Source organism: Rhinoderma darwinii, chromosome 1 (genome assembly GCF_050947455.1).
Source record: "Rhinoderma darwinii isolate aRhiDar2 chromosome 1, aRhiDar2.hap1, whole genome shotgun sequence".
NCBI lineage: Eukaryota > Metazoa > Chordata > Amphibia > Anura > Rhinodermatidae > Rhinoderma > Rhinoderma darwinii.
The window spans coordinates 421,230,356-421,257,434 of NC_134687.1; the positions used below are offsets into that span (position 1 = coordinate 421,230,356).

General features: G+C 45.5%; 1 protein-coding gene across 1 annotated transcript in view; it reads left to right on the plus strand.

Annotated features, from left to right (window-relative positions):
* Positions 1-27,079, plus strand: part of P2RX2 (purinergic receptor P2X 2) — a 90,244-nt gene that overhangs the window by 45,630 nt on the left and 17,535 nt on the right. Inside the window, exons 9-10 of the mRNA XM_075853339.1 lie at positions 18,605-18,695; positions 19,548-19,613. Coding sequence (XP_075709454.1) covers positions 18,605-18,695; positions 19,548-19,613 — 157 coding nt within the window. The remainder of the gene's footprint in view (positions 1-18,604; positions 18,696-19,547; positions 19,614-27,079) is intronic.

Sequence of the window (27,079 nt, forward strand, 5' to 3'; positions counted from 1 at the left end):
TTGATTCCAGGTGTGGCATTCGCATTTGGAAGCTGTTGCTGTGAACCCACAGCTCTCAATGCAAGTCAAACAGGCCATCATTAGGCTGAAAAAAATGAACTCCATCAGAAAGATGCACAAATGTTAGTTGTGGCCAAATCAACAGTTTGGTACATTCTTGAAAAAAAAAAAGAGCGCACTGTTAATTTCGTGAACTCCAAAAGGCCTGGACATCCACGGAAGACAACAGTAGTGGATGATCGCAGAATCCTTTCACAACCCCTTCACAACATCTACCCAAGTGAAGAACACTCTCTTGGAAGTAGGTGTATCAGTATCTAAGTCTACCATAAAGAGGAGACTTCATGAGAGCAAATACAGAGGGTTCACCACAAGGTGCAAACCATTAATCAGCCTCAAAAATATAAAAGCCAGATTAGACTTTGCCAAACAACATCTAAAGACGCCAGCCCAGTTCTGGAACAGCAGTCTTTGCACAGATGAAACTAAGATCAACCTGTACCAGAATGATGGGAGGAAGAAAGTATGGAGAAGGCTTGGAACGGCTCATGATACAAAGCACTCCACATCCTCTGTAAAACATGGTGGAGGCGGTGTGATGGCATGGGCATGCATGGCTGCCAATGGCACTGGGTCACTAGTGTTTATTGATGAAGTGACTGAAGACAGAAGCAGCCAGATGAATTCTGAAGTGTTCAGGGATATACTTTCTGCTCAGATTCAACCAAATTGTAATGACAGGGTAGGGAGACAGACAGGTGAGCCCTAATCTACCCGCCACTCAGTCCCTGCCTACTTGCAACGACCCGTCCTAAGCGACGGGGTACAACTGGGCGACGGTCCCTATGCTCCGTAAGTGCAAGACAGACAAAACAGACAAGGGTACACAGAAGCTAGGGAAACGGGGCAGCTGCCCACGGAGACACCGTGAGCAACAAGAGTAGTGAACGAGCCGAGTCAAACAAGGTGAGAGCGAGGTACAAAACGCTGAGCAGGAGAGTGGTCAAAAAGCCAAGGTCAATAACGTTCATTTTTGGCCAAGTTATGAGCCATTTTATATATATGCAAATGAGGTTTGAAATGGACAACTGGGCGTTTTTTTTCCGTTATCTCCAACTGGGCGTGTATTGTGTTTTTAACTGGGCGTGTTTACGTGTATGATGCTGACCAATCAGTGACCAGTCCGCATCATACACTCATCTCCATTGATTTACACAGCAGCGATGTGCAGCCACATACAGAGATTAACGTTAATCAAGTGTCCTGATAATGAATACACATGATCATCCAGCCTGGACGTCATGCGTATTCAGAATCCTGACACTTCTGACTCTTTTCTTTGAGATTTCTAGCAGGGGAAACGAAATCTCGCGAGATTACGGAGGTAAACGAGATTTTGTTTCCCTTGCTGCAAATCTTACAGAAAAGATTCAGAAGTGTCAGGATTCTGAATACACATGATGTCCAAGCTGGATGATCATGTGTATTCATTATCAGGACACTGCAGTAACGTTAATCTCTGTTTATGTGGCTGCACATCGCTGCTGTGTATATCAATGGAGATGAGTGTATGATGCTGACTGGTCACTGATTGGTCAGCGTCATACACGTAAACACGCCCAGTTAAAAACACAATATACGCTCAGTTGGACATAACGAAAAAAAACGCCCAGTTGTCCATTTCAAACCTCATTTGCATATATATAAAATAGCTCATAACTTGGCCAAAAATGAACGTTTTTAAAAAAACAACAACTTTACTGTTATCTACATTGCAGCGCCGATCACATGCAATAGGAGATAGGGATTTGAGAATCTGGTGAAGTATGAGATTAGGGCTTCGAGAGAAAAGTGGGAATTTTTTAAATCAAGTATTACTTAAGGTGGGCATACTATCAATGCACATGGCTTACACAAATGCCCTGAGAAGGTTCAAGTTGTAGTGAATGCATTAAGGCCACAATTGTGTCACAGCTACGATCCTTTTTGGGTTTCATAAACGACTACAACCAGTTTTTACCAAACCAGACCACTGTAATACATCCGTTAAATGCTTTGCTACAAGCAGGAAGGTCCTGGAAATGGACTAAACCTTATCAACTGTGTTTTAAAGAAGCAAAGGGGCTTGTGTTATCTGTGCTGACACAGTATGAGCCCAACCACCCAGAAAAGTGGCTTGTGATGCTTCACCCTATGGCATTGGTGCAATTTTGTCACATATAATGAAAGCTGAAAGTGAACGGCCAGTAGCGTTTGTTTTACGATCTTGTACTTCTGCAGAAAAAATTCAACACATCAATACACAGGAAATAAATAACCACATTTTACATAAAATTGGGGAGGGAGGTCCTTGAAGCTCAGGAAGGAGGATCTGGCGCCACTCTGCCCATACAATTGTACTTTTAACCCAGCCATCCAAAACACAGGCTCAGGGCCACCGTGACCAACCGCAGATGGCTAAAAACGTCACATGTACTTACTCCTCGGGACACCTCCCAAATCAACCAGATCCCCCAGAACATCATTTTGGGAGGGACCATCTCTACAATTAGTCCCTCCCCCACCAAATTTGACCAACTCCAAGGACCCCCAACCCCGCCACATCGAGCATATCTTGACCACCTCAAATATGCGAGTTCCCCCCAACATCAAGGCCCGTTCGATTCCTTCCTGAATCCTCAATGCCCATAGATCCATCCCCACTGCATTCAAATGCACACCATCTGCCAACCAAAATTTGCCCACCCCGCCCTCAAAATCAACATGACGCACAAATACTCCGCCATTTCTCACCACGAATGCAGAGACCGCCTGATTCACCTTCACCCATGCCCTATTTATCGCTGACACGGACCTGATGGCCCTCCATGATTTTCGAGGCACGATTTCCGACCATACCACCACCACCATGGGAAAAACGGCCCATAGCCGCAGGAGATTGAATATGATGTCCCGAATTAGTTCCCGAAAAGGACGGATGCCTAGGTCATTTCCCCTAACATGCAGCACAAGGACATCCGCTGCACTGTCCAGCCTTGCCGCGTGATTGAACACCGTCAAAATCCTCGCCCACGACATGCCCCGGAAGCCGAGCCACCACAGCGTGGCCACCAATCTATCGAATCCCAGCTGACGCCCGTCAGGCCGAACGTCCGCCTGAACCGCCCCCCAATGGACATACGAGTGCCCAAAGATCCATACTAGGCATGGGGACTGGTTCGAAAGAGAATGAAGACAACCGTTAGACATGACCAATAACAAGAGCCCCAGGCACAGAGCCCTGGGAAACTGTACCCCTGCCCTTATCCAAGCAAGTACGAACGCACATGTGTTTTATATCGCCGAGATTCCCACCTTCCCATACGACGCACCACTTCCGGTCCCAACCCCTAGCTGGCCGCCTCCGTGGCTGCACCAATCCGAAATGAATGTGGCGTGAAAGATCTAGCCTCTAGGCCCATGTACATCAGACACTTACGAAAAACAGCCATGAACTGAAAACGAGACAAAAAAAAACCCGTCCGCATGACGCAGCAATGGACCAGACCCTAAATTGTAAGCCCCTACATAAGACACTACAGTACGCATCGGACACATGATTTCCCCTGACACTGTAACACGACCCGCTTTCCCCTTCCTGACTGGTCAGTTTTGGACCGGCGAATCCAGAACTCCACCCTCCCTTGCAGCTTCACTACATCCTCCCTTAACACCCCCCAGACGCGATCTACTTGGCGACACCAGCTCCCCCACCCTAAGCGCCCCCGAAAAATGCCCAAGAGAGAGCCAATCAAAACAAAACCACCTCATCCCCAGAGGGGCACACCCCGTCCACTGCTGATCCCAGTTGTTCGCGCAACGCAAATGACACTGGGCGACGCCTATCAGACACCACCCGTCCCCATCTAAACCCTGTCAGGCCCTGGCCAACTAGAAAATCCTTTGTGACGTCACGCCGTCCCCGCCATCCAAAAGCCAAGGCCGCTACAAAGTGATTCACCTTCGCGACCGACCAACCCGCAGCCGACACATAGCCCAAAAACGCAAGCAACGCAACCATCCAGTCATCATCCGTTACCACCCCATCCATTTTAGTCAACCACTCCTCCCAACCTCTCCAAGCGGCCTCATACGCTACCCACGTCCCTAGAGCCAATGACGAACGGATCAGCCGACCTGCTCCCTTCAGACCAGATCCCACAAGTGTGCCGGACAGACGAGCCCCTCCGCCTCCGCTTCTGGGGCCAACAGCCGGAACCGATCCCACTGTAACCGAGAGAGAGAATCCACAATTGAGTTGTTGACCCCTGGTACGTGCACCACAGTAACCCACGCGTTTAAGGACAAACACAACAGGACTAAATGTCGCATAAACAGACAACAGCGGGAGACGCCGCCGAAACATTACTTGCCATCACCACCCCCATGTTGTCACAGTGAAACCGCACCTTCCTGTTCCTGAACCGCTCCCCCCATATTGTAACCGGCTCGACAATGGGAAACAACTCCAGGAAAGCCAGGTTATAAACCCAGCCCTCCTCCACCCAGGTGTCGGGCCACTGACTCACATACCACTGCCCCCCGCATTTGGCGCCGAATCCCACGCTACCAGATGCATCGGTGAATAGGTTCCAATCAAAACTATTAACCACCGGTGCCATGATAACTGATCGGCCATTGTACTGGTACAGAAACTCTGACCACACCTTTAAGTCATCCCAATGTTCCCTGACTAAGCGGACAAAATGATGAGGTGCCTTCACCCCCGCCGTAGCTTGCGTCAACCGCCTACAAAATATCCTGCCCATAGGCATAATCCGACATGCAAAATTAAGCTTCCCCAGGAGAGATTGCAAGTCCCGCAATGTGATTTTTCGGTCGTGCTTTTTTCCCACCAGCAACTTTAAATCCTGCAAATTCTCGGAGGGAAGACGGCATTCCATACGTTCAGTGTCAATGGTGATACTCAGAAACACCATCACTGAACTGGGGCCCTCTGTTTTTTCTGCCACAAGCGGCACCCCGAACCGTCTACGCACCCACTGTACAGTTGATAACAAATTGCTACACACCAGGGAACCTACCGGCTCAACACATAGAAAACCATCCAAGTAATGAATGATTGAGACCACCCCCGACACCTCACAAATAACCCACTCCAAGAAGGAACTAAACGCGTTGAAATAGGCACAGGAGATCGAGTAGCCCATCGGCAAACTTCTGTCTAAAAAATAACCCCCCTCCCAATAGCACCCCAGCAGCCAAACGCTCTCTGGATGTTTTGGAAGTAAACGGAAAGCTGATTTTATATCCGTCTTTGCTTTAAGCGCACCCTTTCCATACCGCCTAACCCAATCAACTGCCGCGTCAAATGAAGTGTAGACCACTGAATATATAGATGGATCGATGCCATCATTCACGGAAGCCCCCTTTGGATGCGACAGGTGATGAATAAGCCTAAACTTGTTGGGTTCCTTCTTGGGGACCACCCCCAGTGGGGAAACCACCAAGTTTGGAAAGGGGGGTGAAACCAAAGGCCCCGCCATTCTACCAGCCCCACCTCCTTGCTCAATTTTTCCATCACTATCAACGGGAACTCCCACGCCGACTTTAAGTTACGCAACGAAAAGGGGACCTCGTGCTGCGGCGGAAGTAATGCGAAATCCGTCCCTAAAACCTGACTCCAGGAATTTTGCCCTTTCCCTATCCGGGTATCTACCTATATACAAAGCAGCGGGATGACCTATGGGACGCCCCCCCCCCCCGCAAACGGAGCAGGAATGTTTGAATTTGCATCCTGTTCCGAACTTACATTGGCCGTCATTAAACTGCCAGCACAAACCCGTCCGACTGAGCCCCCCCCCCTGGTCGTCCTCACTGGCCGGACCCCCTGGCCACCCCTGGAAAGGACTCCCTGCCAAACCTCACCGGTGCCATTAGCCTCAGCCATAACCCAATGTCCTTGGCCACCCCGTCCTCAAAATCAACATGACGCACAAATACTCCATTTCTCACCACGAATGCAGAGACAGCCTGATTCACCTTCACCCATGCCCTATTGATCGCTGACACTGACCTGACAACCCTCCATGATTTTCGAGGCACTGGGGCGGACTGCCTTACGCTGTCTGAACTGTTCGTCGTATCTTAGCCGGGTCATCCCCCCGTAGACCCTGTAAGCTTCCCCTATGGCATCTAAATAGCAGAAGAGTCCGGAGAAGTTATCCGGCGCCTTCTCCCCCATGACACTTGCCAATATAGCAAAGGCTGGCAACCAATGAAAGTTAAGGGGTATTAATTTATACCTACGCTTCTCCTCCTCCTCTTTCTTACACTCCACCCACTTTGGCTTGTTCAAATTAAATTTCTCCAGCGGTAGCAGTGAAAAAAATCTCTATATACTCGTCCTTCCATATCTTCTCCTTAACCTCGGGTTTCAAATGCGCTCCCAGAGGTCCCTCAAAGCAAACGTAAACCTCCCCCTTTGCCTTATCGTCTAACCGCACCCGATCCACCTCTCCATCCCTATCAGTCTGAACCGACACTGCCACGCCCGACTCCCGAACTGTAACCCCCTGGGTGCCTGCCCCCAGTGACCTTAGAGACGCTACTGTGGCACTGACGTTCTGGCACCCCGACAATAATTCCCTCACCCCCCCCAACAAATCATGCAAACCATTGTCCAGCCCCTGCCCCACCCCACCCACACATGATTCCTTCACTAACCCCCCTTGTGACACCCCGCCGCGCCCTGGGAAGCTAAGGCTAGCATGAGTAAAATACGGTGTTGTGTACTCACCGGGCTGCGTAGGAGCTGTGGGCCCACCAGCCGGGGAAAACAGATCATCCCATTGTCCTCCGTGAAATTCCTCCTGTTCTCTCGCATGGTCCTCCTCGTGGGTCTCGTACCCCGTTTCAGCCGTTCCTGGAGGGCCGCTCCTGCCGCGATGTCCGTGTCCTTTGGTCCTCCATTGCCGAGCCAGTGGGGCGCCGCCCACTGCCGTTGCCCCGCACGACCACAGACTCTGGTCGTTGAGCAATGTCATCGATCTTGTCATGGAGACAGGCAGGCCGCCCGACTGGAACATCGCCAGGTCGGCCTGCCGTAGATCCTGGCACAAGTGTTCTGGGTCCAAAGGGTGCCCCACGCCTTCTGGGGACCTGACCCCGCTGGCTCCGGCCATCAGACAGGATTCCTGCAAGCCCGGGGCCTGGTGGGGCTCCCAACCCTGCACCGGGCCCTGGGAGTTCCATCTGGGCTCATTCTTGCTGGGGGCCTAGCCCTCCTGGACCGCCATGGATTCCCCTTCTGGGGATCACGTTCCTGTGATTCCCCCCGCCGCCTCCCTCTCTCCTGCCTGCACCTCTGTTACAGGCGCGGTCGTGCCGACCACCGCCGGTTCCTCCGCTTGCGTGGCCAACAGGGACCTGAGCCAGTCCGTGCCCCGCTCACCCGCCATTCTCCTGAGCTGCTCCAGCAGACTGGGGACATCCGACTTGTCTGGTAAGTGGAAGGTTCATTAGGGCTGAATACATGTGTTGAGTAGCGTGGCTGTGCAAGCTGCGGGACACAACCAGCTTGCTGCTACTTCCAGGTTAGACTGGTGCTCAGCACAGTGCGCCGTCTAACCCACCCTCGTGTCCCTCGGCTCCTCCCCTTCCTCTTCCCCTCTTTATGGGTGCCTCCCCCTAGGCCTGCGTCTCGGTCCGGCCGTTCTTTATTTCTTGGCGGACACAGATACAAAATTGAGTTTATCTTCATCTTTATCTTCATCACTCTGTAATAATATGGCATCTCATGGGTTGTTTTCTTTCACACAGTTTGAGAATCTTCCAGTGACTGAAGAACAGTTTCAGAGGCTAGTAAGAACCCCATTTTTCCCCAGGTTTATTTAGTTACTCAGCGTAACACAGTTATTGTTATGTATTAGATATGTATCAGATAATATCTTACTTACACGCTGTATATTGGCATTGTAAACATTGCTGTATGGATTGATTTAGTATCCTAATCCATGTTTCACTCTGCTGTTGTTGATTTATTTTGCCTTGTTTTGTCAGTACTCATAAACCGGTATTTACGCAAACAGGATAAATTAACTACAGAATGTCCTGCTTGTGTATGTATTATACGATAACACACTAAGGTTTCTTTTATATCTGCACCGGGGTTCCAATCATGGGTTCCGTCAGAACTTTCCGTCAGGGAACCCTTGAACGGAAATCAAATGGAAACCATAGCTTTGTTTGCATTACCATTGATTTAATTGGTAATGCTTCTGTTGCTAATGGTTTCTGTTTGTCTCCGTTCCGTAAAGGTTTACATTTTTTTGGCGGAATCAAGAGCGCAGTCGACTCCTTGACGGAAAGGTCTTTCCCCTGACGGAAAGGTCTGACAGAACCAATGAACGGAACCCCAATGCAGATGTGAACGAAGTCTAATATATTTGACTATAAACAATACAAGGGAGGCTTTGTGTGGATTAAAAATCAGCAAATACAACCATGTTCTCACATATACACACAACTTTCCATCCATTTGGCATTCAAATATTCATGTAAATGGCTCCATGACAGAAATAAGAAGTGGATATGTTGTCATCAGAATCTGTCAGAAATGAAACCGCAGGTTTGGGCCTGTAGCTTCATTGAGTCTCAACATAGAAGTAAAAAATTCTTTAGACATACTTAATGTACACTAAACTACCTTTTAAAAAAAATCCTCTAAAATTGCAAGTACTTTATGATTGAGTTTATTGAATTTTCACCGCTTCCATATACACTACCGTTCAAAAGTTTGGGGTCGCCCAGACAATTTTGTGTTTTCCATGAAAACTCACACTTATATTTATCAAATGAGTTGCAAAATGACTAGAAAATATAGTCAAAACATTGACAAGGTTAGAAATAATGATTTTTATTTGAAATAATAATTTTCTCCTTCAAACTTTGCTTTCGTCAAAGAATGCTCCATTTGCAGCAATTACAGCATTGCAGACCTTTGGCATTCTAGCTGTTAATTTGCTGAGGTAAATCGGGAGAAATTTCACCCCATGCTTCCAGAAGCCCCTCCCACAAGTTGGATTGGCTTGATGGCCACTTCTTGCGTACCATACGGTCAAGCTGCTCCCACAACAGCTCTATGGGGTTGAGATCTGGTGACTGCGCTGGCCACTCCATTACAGATAGAATACCAGCTGCCTGCTTCTTCCCTAAATAGTTCTTGCATAATTTGGAGGTGTGCTTTGGGTCATTGTCCTGTTGTAGGATGAAATTGGCTCCAATCAAGCGCTGTCCACAGGGTATGGTATTGCATGGCATTGCAAAATGGAGTGATAGCCTTCCTTATTCAAAATCCCTTTTACCTTGTACAAATCTCCCACTTTACCAGCACCAAAGCAACCCCAGACCATCACATTACGTCCACCATGCTTGACAGATGGCGTCAGGCACTCTTCCAGCATCTTTTCAGTTGTTCTGCATCTCACAAATGTTCTTTTGTGTGATCCAAACACCTCAAACTTCGATTCGTCTATCCATAACACTTTTTTCCAATCTTCCAGTGTCCAATGTCTGTGTGCTTTTGCCCATATCAATCTTTTCCTTTTATTAGCCAGTCTCAGATATGGCTTTTTCTTTGACACTCTGCCCTGAAAGCCAGCATCCCGGAGTCGCCTCTTCACTGTAGACGTTGACACTGGCGTTTTGCGGGTACTATTTAATGAAGCTGCCAGTTGAGGACCTATGAGGCATCCATTTCTCAAACTAGAGACTCTAATGTACTTGTCTTGTTGCTCAGTTGTGCAGCGGGGCCTCCCACTTCTCTTTCTACTCTGGTTAGAGCCTGTGTGTGCTGTCCTCTGAAGGGAGTAGTACACACCGTTGTAGGAAATCTTCAGTTTCTTGGCAATTTCTTGCATGGAATAGCCTTCATTTCTAAGAACAAGAATAGACTGTCGAGTTTCACATGAAAGCTGTCTTTTTCTAGCCATTTTGAGAGTTTAATCGAACCCACAAATGTAATGCTCCAGATTCTCGACTAGCTCAAAGGAAGGTCAGTTTTATAGCTCCTCTAAACAGCAAAACTGTTTACAGCGGTGCTAACATAATTGCACAAGGGTTTTTAAGTGTTTTCTAATCATCCATTAGCCTTCTAACACAGTTAGCAAACACAATGTACCATTAGAACACTGGAGTGATGGTTGCTGGAAATGGGCCTCTATACACCTATGTAGATATTGCATTAAAAACCAGACGTTTGCAGCTAGAATAGTCATTTAGCACATTAACAATGTATAGAGTGTATTTCTGATTAATTTAATGTTATCTTCATTGAAAAAAAAACTGTGCTTTTCTTTCAAAAATAAGGAAATTTCTAAGTGATCCTAAACTTTTGAACGGTAGTGTAAGTATTGCAGTGTATTGCATGAGCAATAGTCTCCTAGTGGGACTAAAAGAAAAAAAAAATGTAATAATATTTTTAAAAATATAAAAAATGAAACATTACTAAAAGTAAAAAGACAAAAACCTTTTAACATTTACACAAAGAAATTATGTAAGCAATAAAAAGTAAACATAATTTGTATCGCCGTGTCCGTAAAAGTCTGAACTAGTAAAATATCACATTATTTAACCCGCTGGGTAAACACTGTAGGAAGAAAAGAAAAAATACAATGCAAAAATATTTTTTTTTTGGTCACCTCGTTTCTCAAAAAAAATTGAATAAAAAGTTGTATGTACCCCAACTTGCTCCACAAAAATCAAGCCCTTACACCGCTCCATCGACGTAAAAATAAAAAAGTTATGACGATACAAAACGATTTTTTTTATGGCACGGTGAACGCAGTAAAAATAAAACCAAAAGAATCAGAGGAATAACTGTTTTTTCCCATTCCACCCCACAAAGAATTATTTTTCAGTTTCCCAGTACATTATATGGGACATTAAATGGTACTATTAGCCCCTTCCCAACATCTGCCGTATATATACGGTGCTGTCGGGAAGGTGTTTCCGCAAACCGCAGTACTGTTACGTCGCACTGATGGTGCGGGCTCAGAAGCGGAGCCCACACCATCACCGTGGGGTGACAGCTGTATTATACAGCTGGCACCCTCCTGTAACGGCCAGGACCAGAGCTATTCTCCGATCCAGCCGATTAACCCTTTAGATGCTGCGCTCAATAAACCGCGCAGCATCTGAGGGGTTTTTATCCGGCCGGCATCCCAGCGATGCAAATAATGGCCTCTGTGTCTGCCTTGTACCTCCGGCGGGTCGTCATAGGCTTGCTGTCAGTGAATAACTGACAGCTCTAATACACAGCACCAGAACCAAGCTCGGCACATATATATACAGCACCAGAACCAAGCTCAGTACATAAATACAACACCAGAACAAAGCTCAGTACATATATACAGCATTAGAACCAAGCTCAGTACATATATACATCAGCATATGAATACAGCATCAGAATCAAGCTCAGTACATAAATACAACTCCAGAACTAAGCTCAATACATAAATACAGCACCAGAACGAAGCTCAGTACATAGATAAAACACCAGAACCAAGCTCAGCACATATATACAGCACAAGAACGAAGCTCAGTACATATATACATCACCAGAACAAAGCTCAGCATATAAATACAGCATCAGAACCAAGCTCAGCATATAAATACAGCATCAGAACCAAGCTCTGTTCATAAATACAACACCAGAACCAAGCTCAGTACATATATACAGCATTAGAACCAAGCTCAGTACATATATACATCACCAGAACAAAGCTCAGCATATAAATACAGCATCAGAACCAAGCTCAGCATATAAATACAGCATCAGAACCAAGCTCTGTATATAAATACAACACCAGAACTAAGCTCAATACATAAATACAGCACCAAAACAAAGCTTAGTACATATATACAGCACCAGAACCAAGTTTGGCACATATATACAGCACCAGAACAAAGCTCAGTACATAAATACAACACCAGAACCAAGCTCAGTACATATATACAGCATTAGAACCAAGCTCAGTACATATATACACATCACCAGAACCAAGCTCCGAACATATATACAGCACCAGAACAAAGCTCAGTACATATATACAGGACCAGAACAAAGCTTGGCACATATATACAGCACCAGAACAAAGCTCAGTACATAAATACATAGTTACATAGTTACATAGTTACATAGTTAGTACGGCTGAAAAAAGACACATGTCCATCAAGTTCAACCAAGGGAAGGGAAAAGGGAAGGAAAAATTTCTACACATAGGAGCTAATATTTTTTTGTTCTAGGAAATTATCTAACCCTTTTTTAAAGCCATCTACTGTCCCTGCTGTGACCAGCTCCTGCGGTAGACTATTCCATAGATTCACAGTTCTCACTGTAAAGAAGCCTTGTCGCCTCTGCAGCTTGAACCTTTTTTTCTCCAGACGGAGGAAGTGCCCCCTTGTTTTTTGAGGGGGTTTTACAAGGAACAGGATTTCACCATATTTTTTGTATGTGCCATTAATATATTTATATAAGTTAATCATGTCCCCCCTTAGTCGTCTTTTTTCAAGGCTAAATAGGTTTAATTCTTTCAATCTTTCCTCATAACTTAAATTCTCCATGCCCCTAATTAGCTTCGTTGCTCTTCTTTGTATTTTTTCCAACTCCAGGGCATCCTTTCTATGAACTGGAGCCCAGAACTGAACTGCATATTCTAGATGAGGCCTCACTAATGCTTTGTAAAGTGGTAATATTACATCCCTGTCCCGCGAGTCCATGCCTCTTTTAATACACGACAATATCCTGCTGGCCTTTGAAGCAGCTGATTGACACTGCATGCTGTTATTGAGTTTATGATTTACAAGTACACCCAGATCCTTCTCATCCGCCAGTGTAGCTCCCCCTAGGACATATGATGCATGCAGGTTGTTGGTACCCAGATGCATAACTTTACATTTATCTACATTAAACTTCATCTGCCAAGTGGACGCCCAAACACTTAGTTTGTTTAAATCTGCCTGTAATTCATGAACATCTTCCATAGTCTGAACTATATTACATAGCTTGGTGTCATGTGCAAAAATAGAAATAGTGCTATTAATCCCATCCTCTATATCATTAATAAATAAGTTGAATAATAGTGGTCCCAGCACTGAACCCTGGGGTACACCACTTATAACCGGTGACCATTCAGAGAAGGAATCATTGACCACAACTCTCTGGATACGGTCCTTGAGCCAATTCTCAATCCAATTACAAACTATATTTTCTAAACCTATAGTCCTTAATTTACCCATTAGGCGTCTATGGGGGACAGTGTCAAATGCCTTTGCAAAGTCCAAAAACACTAAATCCACAGCGGCCCCTCTGTCTAGACTTCTGCTCACCTCTTCATAAAAACAGATTAGGTTAGTTTGACAACTTCTGTCCTTAGTAAAACCGTGCTGGCTGTCACTTATAATGCTATTTATTGTCACATAATCCTGTATATAGTCCCTCAATAGCCCCTCAAACATTTTCCCCACGATGGATGTTAAGCTTACTGGTCTATAATTACCTGGGGAAGACCTAGAGCCCTTTTTGAAAATAGGCACCACATTTGCGCTGCGCCAGTCCCTTGGCACTATACCAGTCACTAGAGATTCTCTGAATATTATAAAAAGGGGGACAGAAATAACTGAACTAAGCTCTTTAAGAATTCTAGGGTGTAACCCATCTGGTCCCGGGGCCTTGTGCACATTTATTTTATTTAATTTAGCTTGGACCATCTCTACATTCATCCAATTCAGTATATCAACTGATATATTAACAGCACTGGCACTGGCTACATCAGCTGCTCTTTCTTCAGTTGTATATACAGAGCTAAAGAACCCATTTAGTAACTCTGCCTTCTCTTGATCCCCTGTGATCAACTCCCCATTACCATTATCTAGGGGTCCTACATGTTCAGACCTGGGCTTTTTTGCATTTATATACTTGAAGAATTTTTTGGGATTTGTTTTACTATCCTTGGCCACCTGCCTTTCATTTTGTATTTTTGCTAATTTTATTACATTTTTACAGATTTAATTAAGCTCTTTATATTTTACAAAGGCTACAGCTGTACCCTCAGATTTGTATTTTTTAAATGCCCTTTTTTTGTCATGTATTGCCCCTTTCACAGAAGGTGTAAGCCATGTGGGGTTTAATTTGAGTCGTTTATACTTGTTACCTATAGGAATACATTTTGCACTATAATAACTCAAAGTAGATTTGAAAATCTCCCATTTATCATTTGTTCCATTATTTGACATTAGTTCTTCCCAGTCCATATCCTGAATTGCAGCCCACACCAGAACCAAGCTCAGTACATAAATACAACACCAGAACTAAGTTCAATACATAAATACAGCACCAGAACAAAGCTCAGTACATATATACAGCACCAGAACAAAGCTCAGTACATATTTCTGGAACCAAACTTAGTACATAAATACAGCAACAACATAAATACAGTTCAAGTTAGTGCAACCCCTGCCGTATAGGTTTTTATGGCGTAAAACTACAGCTCCCAGCATGGTCCGAACATTGGTAAGGATATGCTGGAAGTTGCTGTTTCACAAAAAGAAAAAATCATACCAACTATCCTCTATCCGCTGCAGATCATACAGAGACTACAGTACTGATTAGAGGCAGAATAAACATTTACATTAAGTGACTCACCGGTCACGATCTCAGATTCTAGTTGTTCTTTTTCTCTTTTCTACTCCATCCGGTCCAGACCTGATGACGACTTCTCCCGGCCACAGACCATTTCTGCAGTTTGCCGCTCAGTTGTCTTCAGCTTCTCACTTTTCAAACATTTCTGCACCTATAAACGAAGATAAAATTTTCATGATGCCACACACTACACCCCTAAACATAATAGTGCCATACACTGCACCTCTAATTATAATAGCACCATACACTGTCCCTGATTATAATAGCCCCATACACTGTGTCCTCCACACAAAGTGCTCCCTGTAGATAGTGCCCCCATAGATCCCCCTGTAGACAGTTCCCCCATAGATAGTGCCCTACATAGATCCTCCTGTAGATAGTGCCCTACATAGATCCCCCTGTAAATAGTGCCCAACATATAGCTCTCCTTGTAGATAGTGCCCTACATATAGCCCCCTGTAGATTGTGCCCCACATATAGCCCCCATGAAAATAGTGCCCCACATATGGCCCCCCTGTATATAGTGCCTCACATATAGCCCCCTGTATATAGTGCCTCACATATATCCCCCTGTATATAGTGCCCCACATATAGCCCCCTGTATATATTGCCTCACATAGCCCCATGTATATAGTTCCCTACATATAGCCCCCACTGTAGATAGTTCCCTACATATAGCCCCCTCTATAGATTGTGCCCAATATAAAGCTCCCACTGTATATAGTGCCTCACATAGCCCCCCTGTATATAGTTACCTACATATAGCCCCCACTGTAGATAGTTCCCTACATATAGCCCCCTCTATAAATTGTGCCCAACATATAGCTCCCCCTGTATATAGTGCCTCACATAACCCCTGTATATAGTTCCCTACATATAGCCCCCTCTATACATTGTGCCCAGCATATAGCCCTCCCCTCCTGTAGATAATGCGACGCACACTTTTTAAAGAAAAAAACAACTTTATATACTCACCTTGATCCCGTTCCCGCTCCTTCCTGTGTCAATGCAGACCTGCTCTCTTCTGAGCAGGTCTGCTGGGGCTGAACGATGCAAGCAACACGATGACGTCATGCTCATCTCGCCACATGGACTGTGCGGCCCCGACGAGTATCTCATTCCAATTCCATAGACAAAAATATGGATTTAGCGGCTCGCTTTGCTGTTCTAACACCCTCTACTTTTTTAGGAAGGTTCTTTTATTTTTTTTATTTTTTTACAAGGCTGCAGAGAATGACATTTATTCAGCCACAATACCATTAAAGTATTTGGTGTTCCAATTTATCTCAAAGGTATTTGTTGAGGTTTGCACACCAATCTTGCCAAACAATCTTTTTAGGTCCCTTGCTTTATACATGTGGGCCCTGTCTTATGCTCTAATTTACCCTTCACGTGGACTAAAAGTCATAGGCCAAACTATAAAACACTCCCAGATTATTATACCTACCGTTCCTCCCAGGGCTGGCATCCAAACCAGACGAACCCGGTCAAGTGACGAGGCTCATTGCTCATGGGGTGGCCCACTTGGCCGCCTGGCGCTTTTGCTGGCCAGCTGCAATTACATTTAACGTAGCAGCGAGGCGTGGTGGCGGACTGGCCCACTGAAGGACCAGAGGATCCTCCGGTGGGCCAAGCTGCCGAACTGCATCCGTAAGCTTTGCTTACTATTGCAGAGCAGACTCTGCCCCACCACTCCCACACACAGGGGAAATCAGCGGCAGGTACCAGAAAGAAGACACAGACAGGACAGAGTGACAGGACCCGTCAGCTCGTCGTGGGAACGTTTAAGGTGAGTTTTTTTGTTTTTTTTATTGCTGAAAAGGGGGCCTAACTTCTATATGGGTACAAACTGTAGGCCTAACTTTTATATGGGGGCAGAAACTTGGGGCCTAGATTTTATATGGGGGCACAAACTGGGGCTCTAACTTCTATATTGGGGTACAAACTGGAGGTCTAACTTCTATATGGGGGCACAAACTGGGGGCCTAGCTTCTATACGGGGGCACAAACCGTGGCCCCAACTTATATATGGGGGCACAAACTGGAGGTTTAACTTCTATATGGGGACACAAACTGTTGGCTTAACTTCTATATGGGGGCACAAACTGAGGGCCTAACTTTTATATGAGGCACAAACTGGGGACCTAGCTTTTATATAGGGCACAAACTGGGGGCCTATCTTCTATATGGGGGGCACAAACCTGGGGCCCTAACTTCTATATGGGGGCACAAACTGGGGCCCTAACTTCTATATGGGGGCACAAACTGGGGCCCTAACTTCTATATGGGGGCACAAACTGGAGGTCTAACTTCTATATGGGGCACAAATTGGGCTCCATATGGCGCATCTTAAGCCACGTCCCTTTTCATTAAGCCATGACTTGTAGGACGAGTCACAAACATCTGTACTTTTTGGCGCATTTCATTGATAAATTTGTCTAAAATGATTTTCGACAAAAAGAAGGTGCAATTCAGGACAGAATTCCGGCGCAACTCCAGTAGTAAATCTGTCCCAATTTGTGTCCATTACTCCAGTAGCAGTGTAATTTACACCGCTCCAGCAGATTCTTGGTGATTCCAGGCTGGTTTACAGCTGCTTAGTCATTGAAATCCAACCCTTGAAATGCCTGACAAATTTGTGTTATTTTACATTACTTCCAGATGTAGCTTGAAAATTAGCATTGAGTGTTGCAACTTAGGGCAACAATTTACATATCATAGAGGCAGACTTTGGGGCTGCTATGGAGCCCTTAGATAAAGGGGGTCAAGCCCTGGTTGGTCCCATACCAATTGCAATTGGGTGGAAAGAAACTTTGTAGGACTATCCTCGCCAGAGGAACTGAATTGTTATCAAATAAGGGGTGGGGGAGTTAGCCTAAGGGTGTAAAGGGGGAAAAAACACCAGTCCCTTCTATCCTGGGTAGCAAAACCTGAAACCATGGGGGACCATTTTGAGTTTTGGCATTAGGCCCCCTCTCTTCTATGTACACCAATGACGTAGAGTGTTGACGCAATCCTGGAAAAAATATATTAGACTGAGGGTTTTAGATGGGTGTGTCAACTGACACCTGCCAGTAAACTTATCCAGATCAAAATTCATAAGCTATATCGATATATCGGAGAGAAGTAAGACACAAAAAGACACGCTTTGTATATCCAAAAATCCTTTTCTTGGTTAATTGCCAAAATCTCCTTACAATAATATCTTTCAAAAGTGGAATAGACTTGAGGTTAACCAATCACGGGCAAGAAAGGAATCTTATGGAAGCTTACTGTAATGAAAGAACTTTCTCATAAGCAATCATCAATAAAACATAACAACCAATACCAACACCGTAGCTACAAGGTCAATACGTACATTCTTGTAACAGACTCCAATAAGACACAGAGAAACATGTAATTGTTCAGACAATCCCAGCATGAATGTACTTTCTTAAAGAAGCAGGTGCCTCTACAAAATACAAAATGGATTCTTGAAAATATAAAATGGATGCTCCATGCAAGATGGAGTCACATAACCAAACTTACAAAATGGAATCACATAAACACATTTTACTCACTTTCACATAGAGTTATTTTTTCGAGCTATAATGTTTAGCATTTGCTGGTTATATTCCATGGACTTGTGGGCCCTATTACTTGACGAGGCTTAGCTTTAGCAGTGAAGAAAGATAAAGTACTTCCTTGAAAGGCATGTATCCAAATTGAGTATCTGTGCTAAGAATAGGTTGTATAGTTGATGTATGGATGTGATGCTGTATATAAAGGGATAACATTTAAAAGAAAAAAAAAAACAATTATAGTAAATAAAAAAAATAATTGAGTGAATAATTTAATTGTTTTCAACTTGACATCTTTCATTTTTCAATCCTGTCTGACTCTCTAACATTTTATTCCTCTCAGGTTTGCCAAGTATTACAATAAGAATGGTACCGAAGCCCGTACTCTAATAAAAGTTTATGGGATCCGTATTGATGTTATTGTGCATGGACAGGTAATGTTATAACATTCATTATATGTCTTCTTTACAGAGGTACATTTCCATCACTGACGGCAGAGTCCAAGAACTATCAGACCAAAAAGGACAGAGTGAAAAAAACAACTTTATTGCAATAAGAAATTATATCTCCATGAGACTTGTCCAGGGCCAAAATATTTCTATAAAGTAGTCAAACACAGAAATGGTGGTCATGTGTGCAATAAAATTATACAGCATATGTAATGGTGTTATACAATGTGTGACCTTTTAGGAGTATAGGTAGTATATATAGATATGATTCAACTGAAACATTGAAGTGGTAACATTGTGATAGATGGACAGGTTTCTCCTGGGCTAAAAAGGACCGACATGTCTTACCCCATTTAAAGCCATATTCAGTTATAGCAATGTCGACTTTAGAACACCAATTCACAGTTTACATATACAGTAACCCTGTTGAGTAACTTTGTAAATACAAATGTATAAGATAAGTAAAGTTTACAATATGTGCTGATCCTGAGTAAGATCCTATATGATAGTCCAGAGCTATGTTCACAATGTTGCAGGCTGCAGAGCTGAAATTTCTCAGTTTCCTTGCTTAGGAGCACAGTTAATCTGCTAGGGATTTGCCGGATGACAAGCTTGTTGACTGTTACCAATGACAACCCGCAGAATTGTGACTTCAGCTCTGGACTATAATAACAGGTGTAATTCTGCATAAGATACAAGATACTTGGGCCTACTTTATTGGTATGCAAACAGCTTACAAAACATTTGAATATGACACCAGTCTCTTACTGTAAAGAAAATGGCGATTTAATTTTTGGAATAAGAACACAAAGAGTAAAAGTGTTTCTCATCATACAGGCTGGAAAGTTTAGTCTTATCCCAACCATCATTAACTTGGCCACAGCCCTGACTTCGATTGGTGTTGTAAGTATACATTATTTATATTTTTTCTTCATATGCATTTATTGAATAGTACTGAATATGTTTGGATTGACAGTAGAAAAATATACACTTTCTGATGAAGTTTTTGTCTATGGTCAATAAGGTGTCATACGTCAATGACGTTGTATCTAATTGAAACAAAAATCATAATAGATCTAACAGATCCTAAGGCCATGTTCACATGGCATTGATTTGCCATTTATTAGGAAAATCCTTACCAGAATTCCACAGCTGAAAATCTGTCATTCAATGGAGCTAATCCATGTTTTTTCAGCACAGAATCCGTAGCCATAATGAATGTGTAATGACAGGGATAGGGAAACAGACAAGTGAGCCCTAATCTACCCGCCACTCAGTCCCTGCCTACTTGCAACGACCCGCCCTAGGCGACGGGGTACAACTGGGCGACGGTCCGGTCCCTACACTCAATAAGTGCACGACAGACAACAGACAAGGAAACACAGAACAAAGGGAAACGGGGCAGTTGCCCACGGCAACACCGTGAGCAACAAGAGTAGTAAACGAGCCGAGTCAAACCAGGAGAGTACGAGGTGCCAAACGTAGAGCAGGAGAGTAGTGAACAAGCCGAGTCAAACCAGGAGTGTACGAGGTACCAAACGCAGAGCAGAAGAGTAGTCAGTAAGCCAGGGTCAATACGTAGCAGGGACAAGTAGATCAAGAAGCTGCATCAGGGCCAGGAAACCAACAGAGAAGAAATCACAAGCAAGGAGGAACAGGAAAGGCAGGTATAAATAGACAGAGGGCGGGAGCTAGCTCCGTCTGGCCAGGCTGTGATAGGCTCTCCCACTCCTAAGCCTGCCATCCTGAGTGGTGGAAGATGGAGTCAGTCTCACAGACATAGAAGCAGGTGCAGACTGATTACCTATGGGCGTGGATACAGAAGCTGTGCCTGGCAGTTCCTTAACAGTACCCCCCCCCCTTTTATGAGGGGCCACCGGACCCTTTCTAGATGGACCTGGTTTATTGGGGAAACAAAGGTGGAACCTCCTGACCAATACCCCAGCGTGAACATCCCGGGCGGGTACCCAAGTCCTCTCCTCAGGCCCGTATCCTCTCCAATGGACCAGGTACTGGAGGGAGCCTTGGACCATCTTGCTGTCCACAATCTTGGCCACCTCGAATTCTACCCCCTCAGGGGTGAGAACGGGGACAGGAGGTTTCCTCGAGGGAGCCAAAGACGGGGAGTAGCGTATAAGGAGGGAGGCATGAAACACGTCGTGTACTCGAAAAGATGGGGGCAACTCCAGTCGGAAGGAAACAGGATTGAGGACTTCAATGAACTTGTACGTCCCTATAAACCGGGGAGCAAACTTCTTGGACGGGACTTTAAGGCGCAAGTTCTTTGACGATAGCCACACCAGATCCCCGACCATAAACAAGGGGTTAGCAGAACGTCTTCTATCTGCCTGAGTTTTTTGTATGCTCTGGGACGCCTCTAGGTTCTTCTGAACCTGGGCCCAGACTGTGCACAGTTCCCGATGAACGACCTCTACCTCGGGATTGTTGGAACTACCAGGTGAAACGGAGGAGAACCGTGGATTAAACCCAAAATTACAGAAAAAGGGGGAGACCCCTGACGAGTTACTGACCCGGTTATTAAGGGAAAATTCAGCGAGGGGAATGAATGAGACCCAATCATATTGACAGTCAGAGATAAAACACCTTAAATATTGTTCTAGAGACTGATTAGTCCTCTCGGTTTGGCCATTAGTTTCAGGATGGAAGGCAAAGGAGAAGGACAGATCAATCTCCAACTTTTTACAGAAGGCTCTCCAAAACAAAGAAACAAATTGTACCCCTCTGTCAGAAACAATATTGACAGGGAGCCCATGGAGACGCAGGATGTGTTTGACAAACAAGGTAGCTAACGTCTTAGCATTGGGTAGTTTTTTGAGGGGCACAAAGTGGCACATCTTACTGAAGCGGTCTACTACAACCCACACCACCGACTTGCCTTGAGATGTAGGCAAATCGGTGATAAAATCCATGGAGATATGGGTCCAAGGTCTCTGGGGAATGGGCAAAGAACGTAGTAAGCCCGCTGGTCGGGACCTGGGAGTCTTGGACCTAGCACAAACCTCAGAAGCAGCGACGTAGGCCTTAACGTCTTTAGGCAACCCAGGCCACCAATAGTTTCTGGCAATGAGGTGCTTGGTACCCAGGATGCCTGGATGACCAGATAGTGCGGAGTCATGATTTTCCCTAAGTACCCTTAGCCGGAATTGCAGGGGTACAAACAGCTTGTTCTCAGGAAGGTTCCCGGGAGCTGAACCTTGATCAGCAGCAATTTCAGAGACTAAATCAGACTCAATAGAGGAAATGATTATACCTGGAGGCAAAATACAAGCAGGATCTTCCTCCGAAGGAGGGCTGGCCATGAAGCTACGCGACAGTGCATCAGCTTTAATATTTTTAGACCCAGCCCTATAGGTAACCAAAAAATTGAATCTGGTAAAAAATAACGCCCATAGAGCTTGTCTCGGGTTTAGCCTCCGGGCAGATTCTAGGAAAACCAGATTCTTGTGGTCATTAAGGACCGTTACCTGGTACCTAGCCCCCTCCAGGAAGTGGCACCACTCTTCAAATGCCCATTTAATGGCTAAGAGTTCGCGGTTGCCAATATCATAGTTACTCTCAGTGGGCGAAAACTTCCTGGAGAAGTAGGCACAGGGACGGAGATGGGTGAGGGACCTGGTACCCTGGGACAAGACAGCCCCCACTCCCACCTCGGACGCGTCAACCTCCACGATAAATGGCTCCATTTGGTTGGGCTGAACCAACACCGGGGCCGAGATAAAGCACTTCTTAAGGACCTCAAAAGCCTGGACAGCCTCAGGAGGCCAGCGGAGGAGATCAGCACCCTTGCGAGTGAGGTCCGTAAGAGGCTTAGCGATGACCGAGAAGTTAGCAATAAATCTCCTGTAATAATTAGCGAACCCCAAGAAACACTGTAACGCCTTCAGGGAGGCAGGTTGGACCCATTCCGCCACAGCCTGGACCTTGGCGGGGTCCATGCGGAATTCATGAGGAGTGAGGATTTGACCCAAAAATGGTATCTCCTGCACCCCAAACACACATTTTTCGGTCTTCGCAAACAGTTTGTTTTCCCGAAGGACCTGGAGCACCTTCCTGACATGCTCAATGTGGGAGGACCAGTCCTTGGAAAACACAAGTATGTCATCAAAGGTACACTACAAGAAATACCCCCAGGTAATGTCTTAAAATCTAATTTATGAAATTCTGGAAGACCGCGGGAGCATTACACAACCCAATGGGCATGACGAGGTATTCGAAATGACCTTTGGGCGTGTTAAACGCAGTCTTCCACTCATCCCCCTCTTTGATGCGGATAAGGTTATACGCCCCCCGTAGATCAAACTTAGAGAACCATTGGGCCCCCTGAACCTGATTAAAGAGATCAGGAATCAAAGGAAGGGGATACTGGTTCCTTACAGTGACCTTACTCAAGTTACGGTAGTCAATGCATGGCCTAAGACCACCATCCTTCTTCCCTACGAAGAAGAAGCCAGCACCTACCGGAGAAGTAGAGGGGCGAATGTAACCCTTGGCCAGGCATTCCTGGATATACTCTCTCATGGCTTCACGTTCGGGGCAAGAGAGATTAAATATCCTACCCTTAGGGAGCTTAGCTCCTGTCACCAAATCGATAGCGCAATCGTATTCTCTATGAGGAGGTAACACTTCGGAGGCCTCCTTAGAGAAAACATCAGCGAAGTCCTGAACAAACTCCGGTAGCGTGTTCACCTCCTCAGGGGGAGAAATAGAATTAACAGAAAAACATGACGTCAAGCATTCATTACCCCATTTGGTAAGATCCCCAGTATTCCAGTCAAACGTGGGATTATGCAACTGCAACCAGGGAAGGCCTAAAACCAAATCGGACCATAATCCCTGCATCAACAGTACAGAGCACTGCTCCAAATGCATGGAGCCAACAAGGAGTTCAAAAACAGGGGTATGCTGTGTAAAATAACCATTAGCAAGAGGAGTGGAGTCGATACCCACTACCGGGACAGGTTTAGGCAAATCAATCAAAGGCATAGCTAGAGACATAGCAAATTCCACAGACATGATATTAGCAGACGACGCTGAATCCACGAAGGCACTGCCGGTAGCAGACCTACCACCAAAAGAGAACTGAAAGGGAAGCAAGATTTTATTACGTTTCATATTTACGGGAAATACCTGTGCGCCCAAGTGACCTCCCTGATGATCACTTAGGCGCGGAAGTTTTCCGGCTGCTTATTCTTACGCCTAGGACAGGTGTTCACTTGATGCTTGTCATCCCCACAATAGAAGCAGAGACCATTCTTCCTGCGGAACACTCTACGTTGTTGGGGGGACACGGAGGCCCCGAGTTGCATAGGTACCTCCGAGTCTTCCGTGGAAGAACGAAGCAACGGAACCTCGGGAGGCATCATGGGGGAGTCAGAGGAGAAAACACATAAATGTTCACGTTGTCGTTCCCTGAGACGTCGGTCAAGTCATACCGCTAAAGCCATAACCTGGTCTAGGGAGTCAGAAGAGGGATAGCTAACTAGCAGGTCTTTCAGGGCGTTCGACAGACACAACCTAAACTGGCACCTTAAGGCAGGGTCATTCCACCGAGAAGCTACGCACCACTTCCTAAAGTCAGAGCAATACTCCTCAACAGGTCTCTTACCCTGACGTAAGGTCACCAGCTGACTCTCGGCAAAGGCAGTCCTGTCAGTCTCGTCATAAATGAGTCCGAGAGCAGAAAAGAAAAGATCAACGGAGGAAAGTTCAGGCGCGTCAGGAGCCAAGGAGAAGTCCAATTCTTGGGGCCCTTCCTGGAGCCGGGACATAATTATACCCACCCGCTGGCTCTCAGAACCTGAGGAGTGGGGCTTTAAACGAAAATAGAGCCTAAAACTCTCCCGAAAGGAGAGAAAAGTTTTCCGGTCCCCTGAGAACCGGTCAGGCAACTTGAGGTGGGGTTCAAGAGGTGAGGTGAGGGGTACTACCATTGTAGCATCAGGCTGGTTGACCCTCTGAGCCAGGGCCTGGACCTGTAGGGAGAGACCCTGCATTTGCTGAACCAGGGTCTCAAGGGGGTCCATAGTGGTGTGAGGGACCAGGGTAGAGTAGGTATATGGGCTTGTGATTATGTAATGACAGGGATAGGGAAACAGACAAGTGAGCCCTAATCTACCCGCCACTCAGTCCCTGCCTACTTGCAACGACCCACCCTAGGCGACGGGGTACAACTGGGTGACGGTCCCTACACTCAATAAGTGCACGACAGACAACAGACAAGGAAACACAGAACAAAGGGAAACGGGGCAGTTGCCCACGGCAACACCGTGAGCAACAAGAGTAGTAAACGAGCCGAGTCAAACCAGGAGAGTACGAGGTGCCAAACATAGAGCAGGAGAGTAGTGAACAAGCCGAGTCAAACCAGGAGTGTACGATGTACCAAACGCAGAGCAGAAGAGTAGTCAGTAAGCCAGGGTCAATACGAATCAGGGACAAGTAGATCAAGAAGCTACAGCAGGGCCAGGAAACCAACAGAGAAGAAATCACAAGCAAGGAGGAACAGGAAAGGCAGGTATAAATAGACAGAGGGCGGGAGCTAGCTCCGTCTGGCCAGGCTGTGATAGGCTCTCCCACTCCTAAGCCTGCCATCCTGAGTGGTGGAAGATGGAGTCAGTCTCACAGACATAGAAGCAGGTGCAGACTGATTACCTATGGGCGTGGATACAGAAGCTGTGCCTGGCAGATCCTTAACAGTATGTGTGGTGTATTTTAAAATCTGTAGCGCATTTATTATTTCTGCAGTGCAGATTATTTTCCTGCGGAATATAAATGGAATCCGTGCCTAAATCCAGAACATGGTCTAATCAATTATACTGACTTCAACTCTTTCTTGCACCACATCATAATAGTACATTGTGGGGAAACGGATACTTCCTCCGCCATGCCGTACTATTTAGGCGAAGTGATGGTGTGGGCAGAGGAGTTGTGCCCACTCCATCAGCCAGGGATGAACCTACCCCCTCTGCTGCCTGAGGCGAACTATAAAAAGGCGCCCCCCCCCCCCAAAATCTATCCGAGTTTTCTCATTACTAGCTTTACACAACAAACACGCAATATATACATTTTATTTAAATAGGAAAACATTTGTTGTTTATTTGTTAAAGTGCTGTTTAATGTATAGGAAAGATTTAAAGAATTCTTCTTACTGTATTACTTTAGTATCATAGATCAGCAACGCAGCATTATCACTGAAAATGGTTTAACGCATCTTCTATGCCCCCTTTTTATTACCTAATTGACTTATGACTTTTAACTGAGTTCAGTGGCCCGGCGTGGATGGCATGATGCAGTGACGTGTCATCGTGCCGGGTAGTTAACATCCTCAGCGTGCTCCCTATCTCTTGTAGGCCTCAGGCCTAAACCAGGCTGTGACCTACAATAGCAAACGGCTGAGCAGGGAGCCAATGGCCAGGGGTTGGCTGGTAAATTTTTTGTCTGGGGGGCAAGCACACAGCCCTGGCCCAAGAGTAGCGGCCCATTCTGGGGACACTGGGCAATTGGCAAGTTTGCCCCCCCTAACACCGCTATGGAAGAACTCTGCTACCTGTCAATGGAAAAATCATCCACCAGGAGGAAAAACGTTTCTTGATGGCGGAGTACAAGAAAGCCACACCTGGGAATTACACTTTCTTGTACTCCGCCATGGGGAAACATTTTTTCCCTCTGGCGGAGGACTTTTCAGTTGATAGGTAGCAGAGTTACATGAAGGGGAATTATTTTTCCTTGACCTCTAGTTTCTATTGTGGCAAATTTTTTTATTTTTTTTATTTTTATACTTCTAACTTTTTTTTTGGTAGGTTCCGCTGGACCGTTTGGACTACATTGTAGATTCATTGGACTACTTTGATAATCTACTTCTTTTCTTTTTTTTAAAAATGGTGAAAGAGGGTTGCATGGGGGAGTTTTGATTTCAATATTTTTTTTTTTCTTATGTCTGTTTTTTTTTAAATACTTTATTATGGCCTTAGTAATGGCCGCTGTCTGATTGACAGCGTTCAATTACTAAGGCTGGGACTCACCATTAGCCAGTAACAAGGCTATCACTAACCCCTATTATTGCCCAGGTTCCCACTCCCACCAGGGATACCGGGAAGAGCCAAGTACGATCCAGTACCTGACCATCTGAAACGACAGTTAGGCAGCGGGGGGGCTGCAGGCTGGTATTATCAGGCTGGGAAGGGCCAAAAACAGTGGCAATTCCCACCCTGGTGATGCTAGACTGCTGCTGCTTCATTGTATGTGGCTAGTTATGAAAAATAGGGGGAACCCCCATGTAATTTTTTTAAAATAAATAATTGAAAAAAAATTGCGTGAGATCCCCTCCATTTTTCATAACCAGCCAGATACAA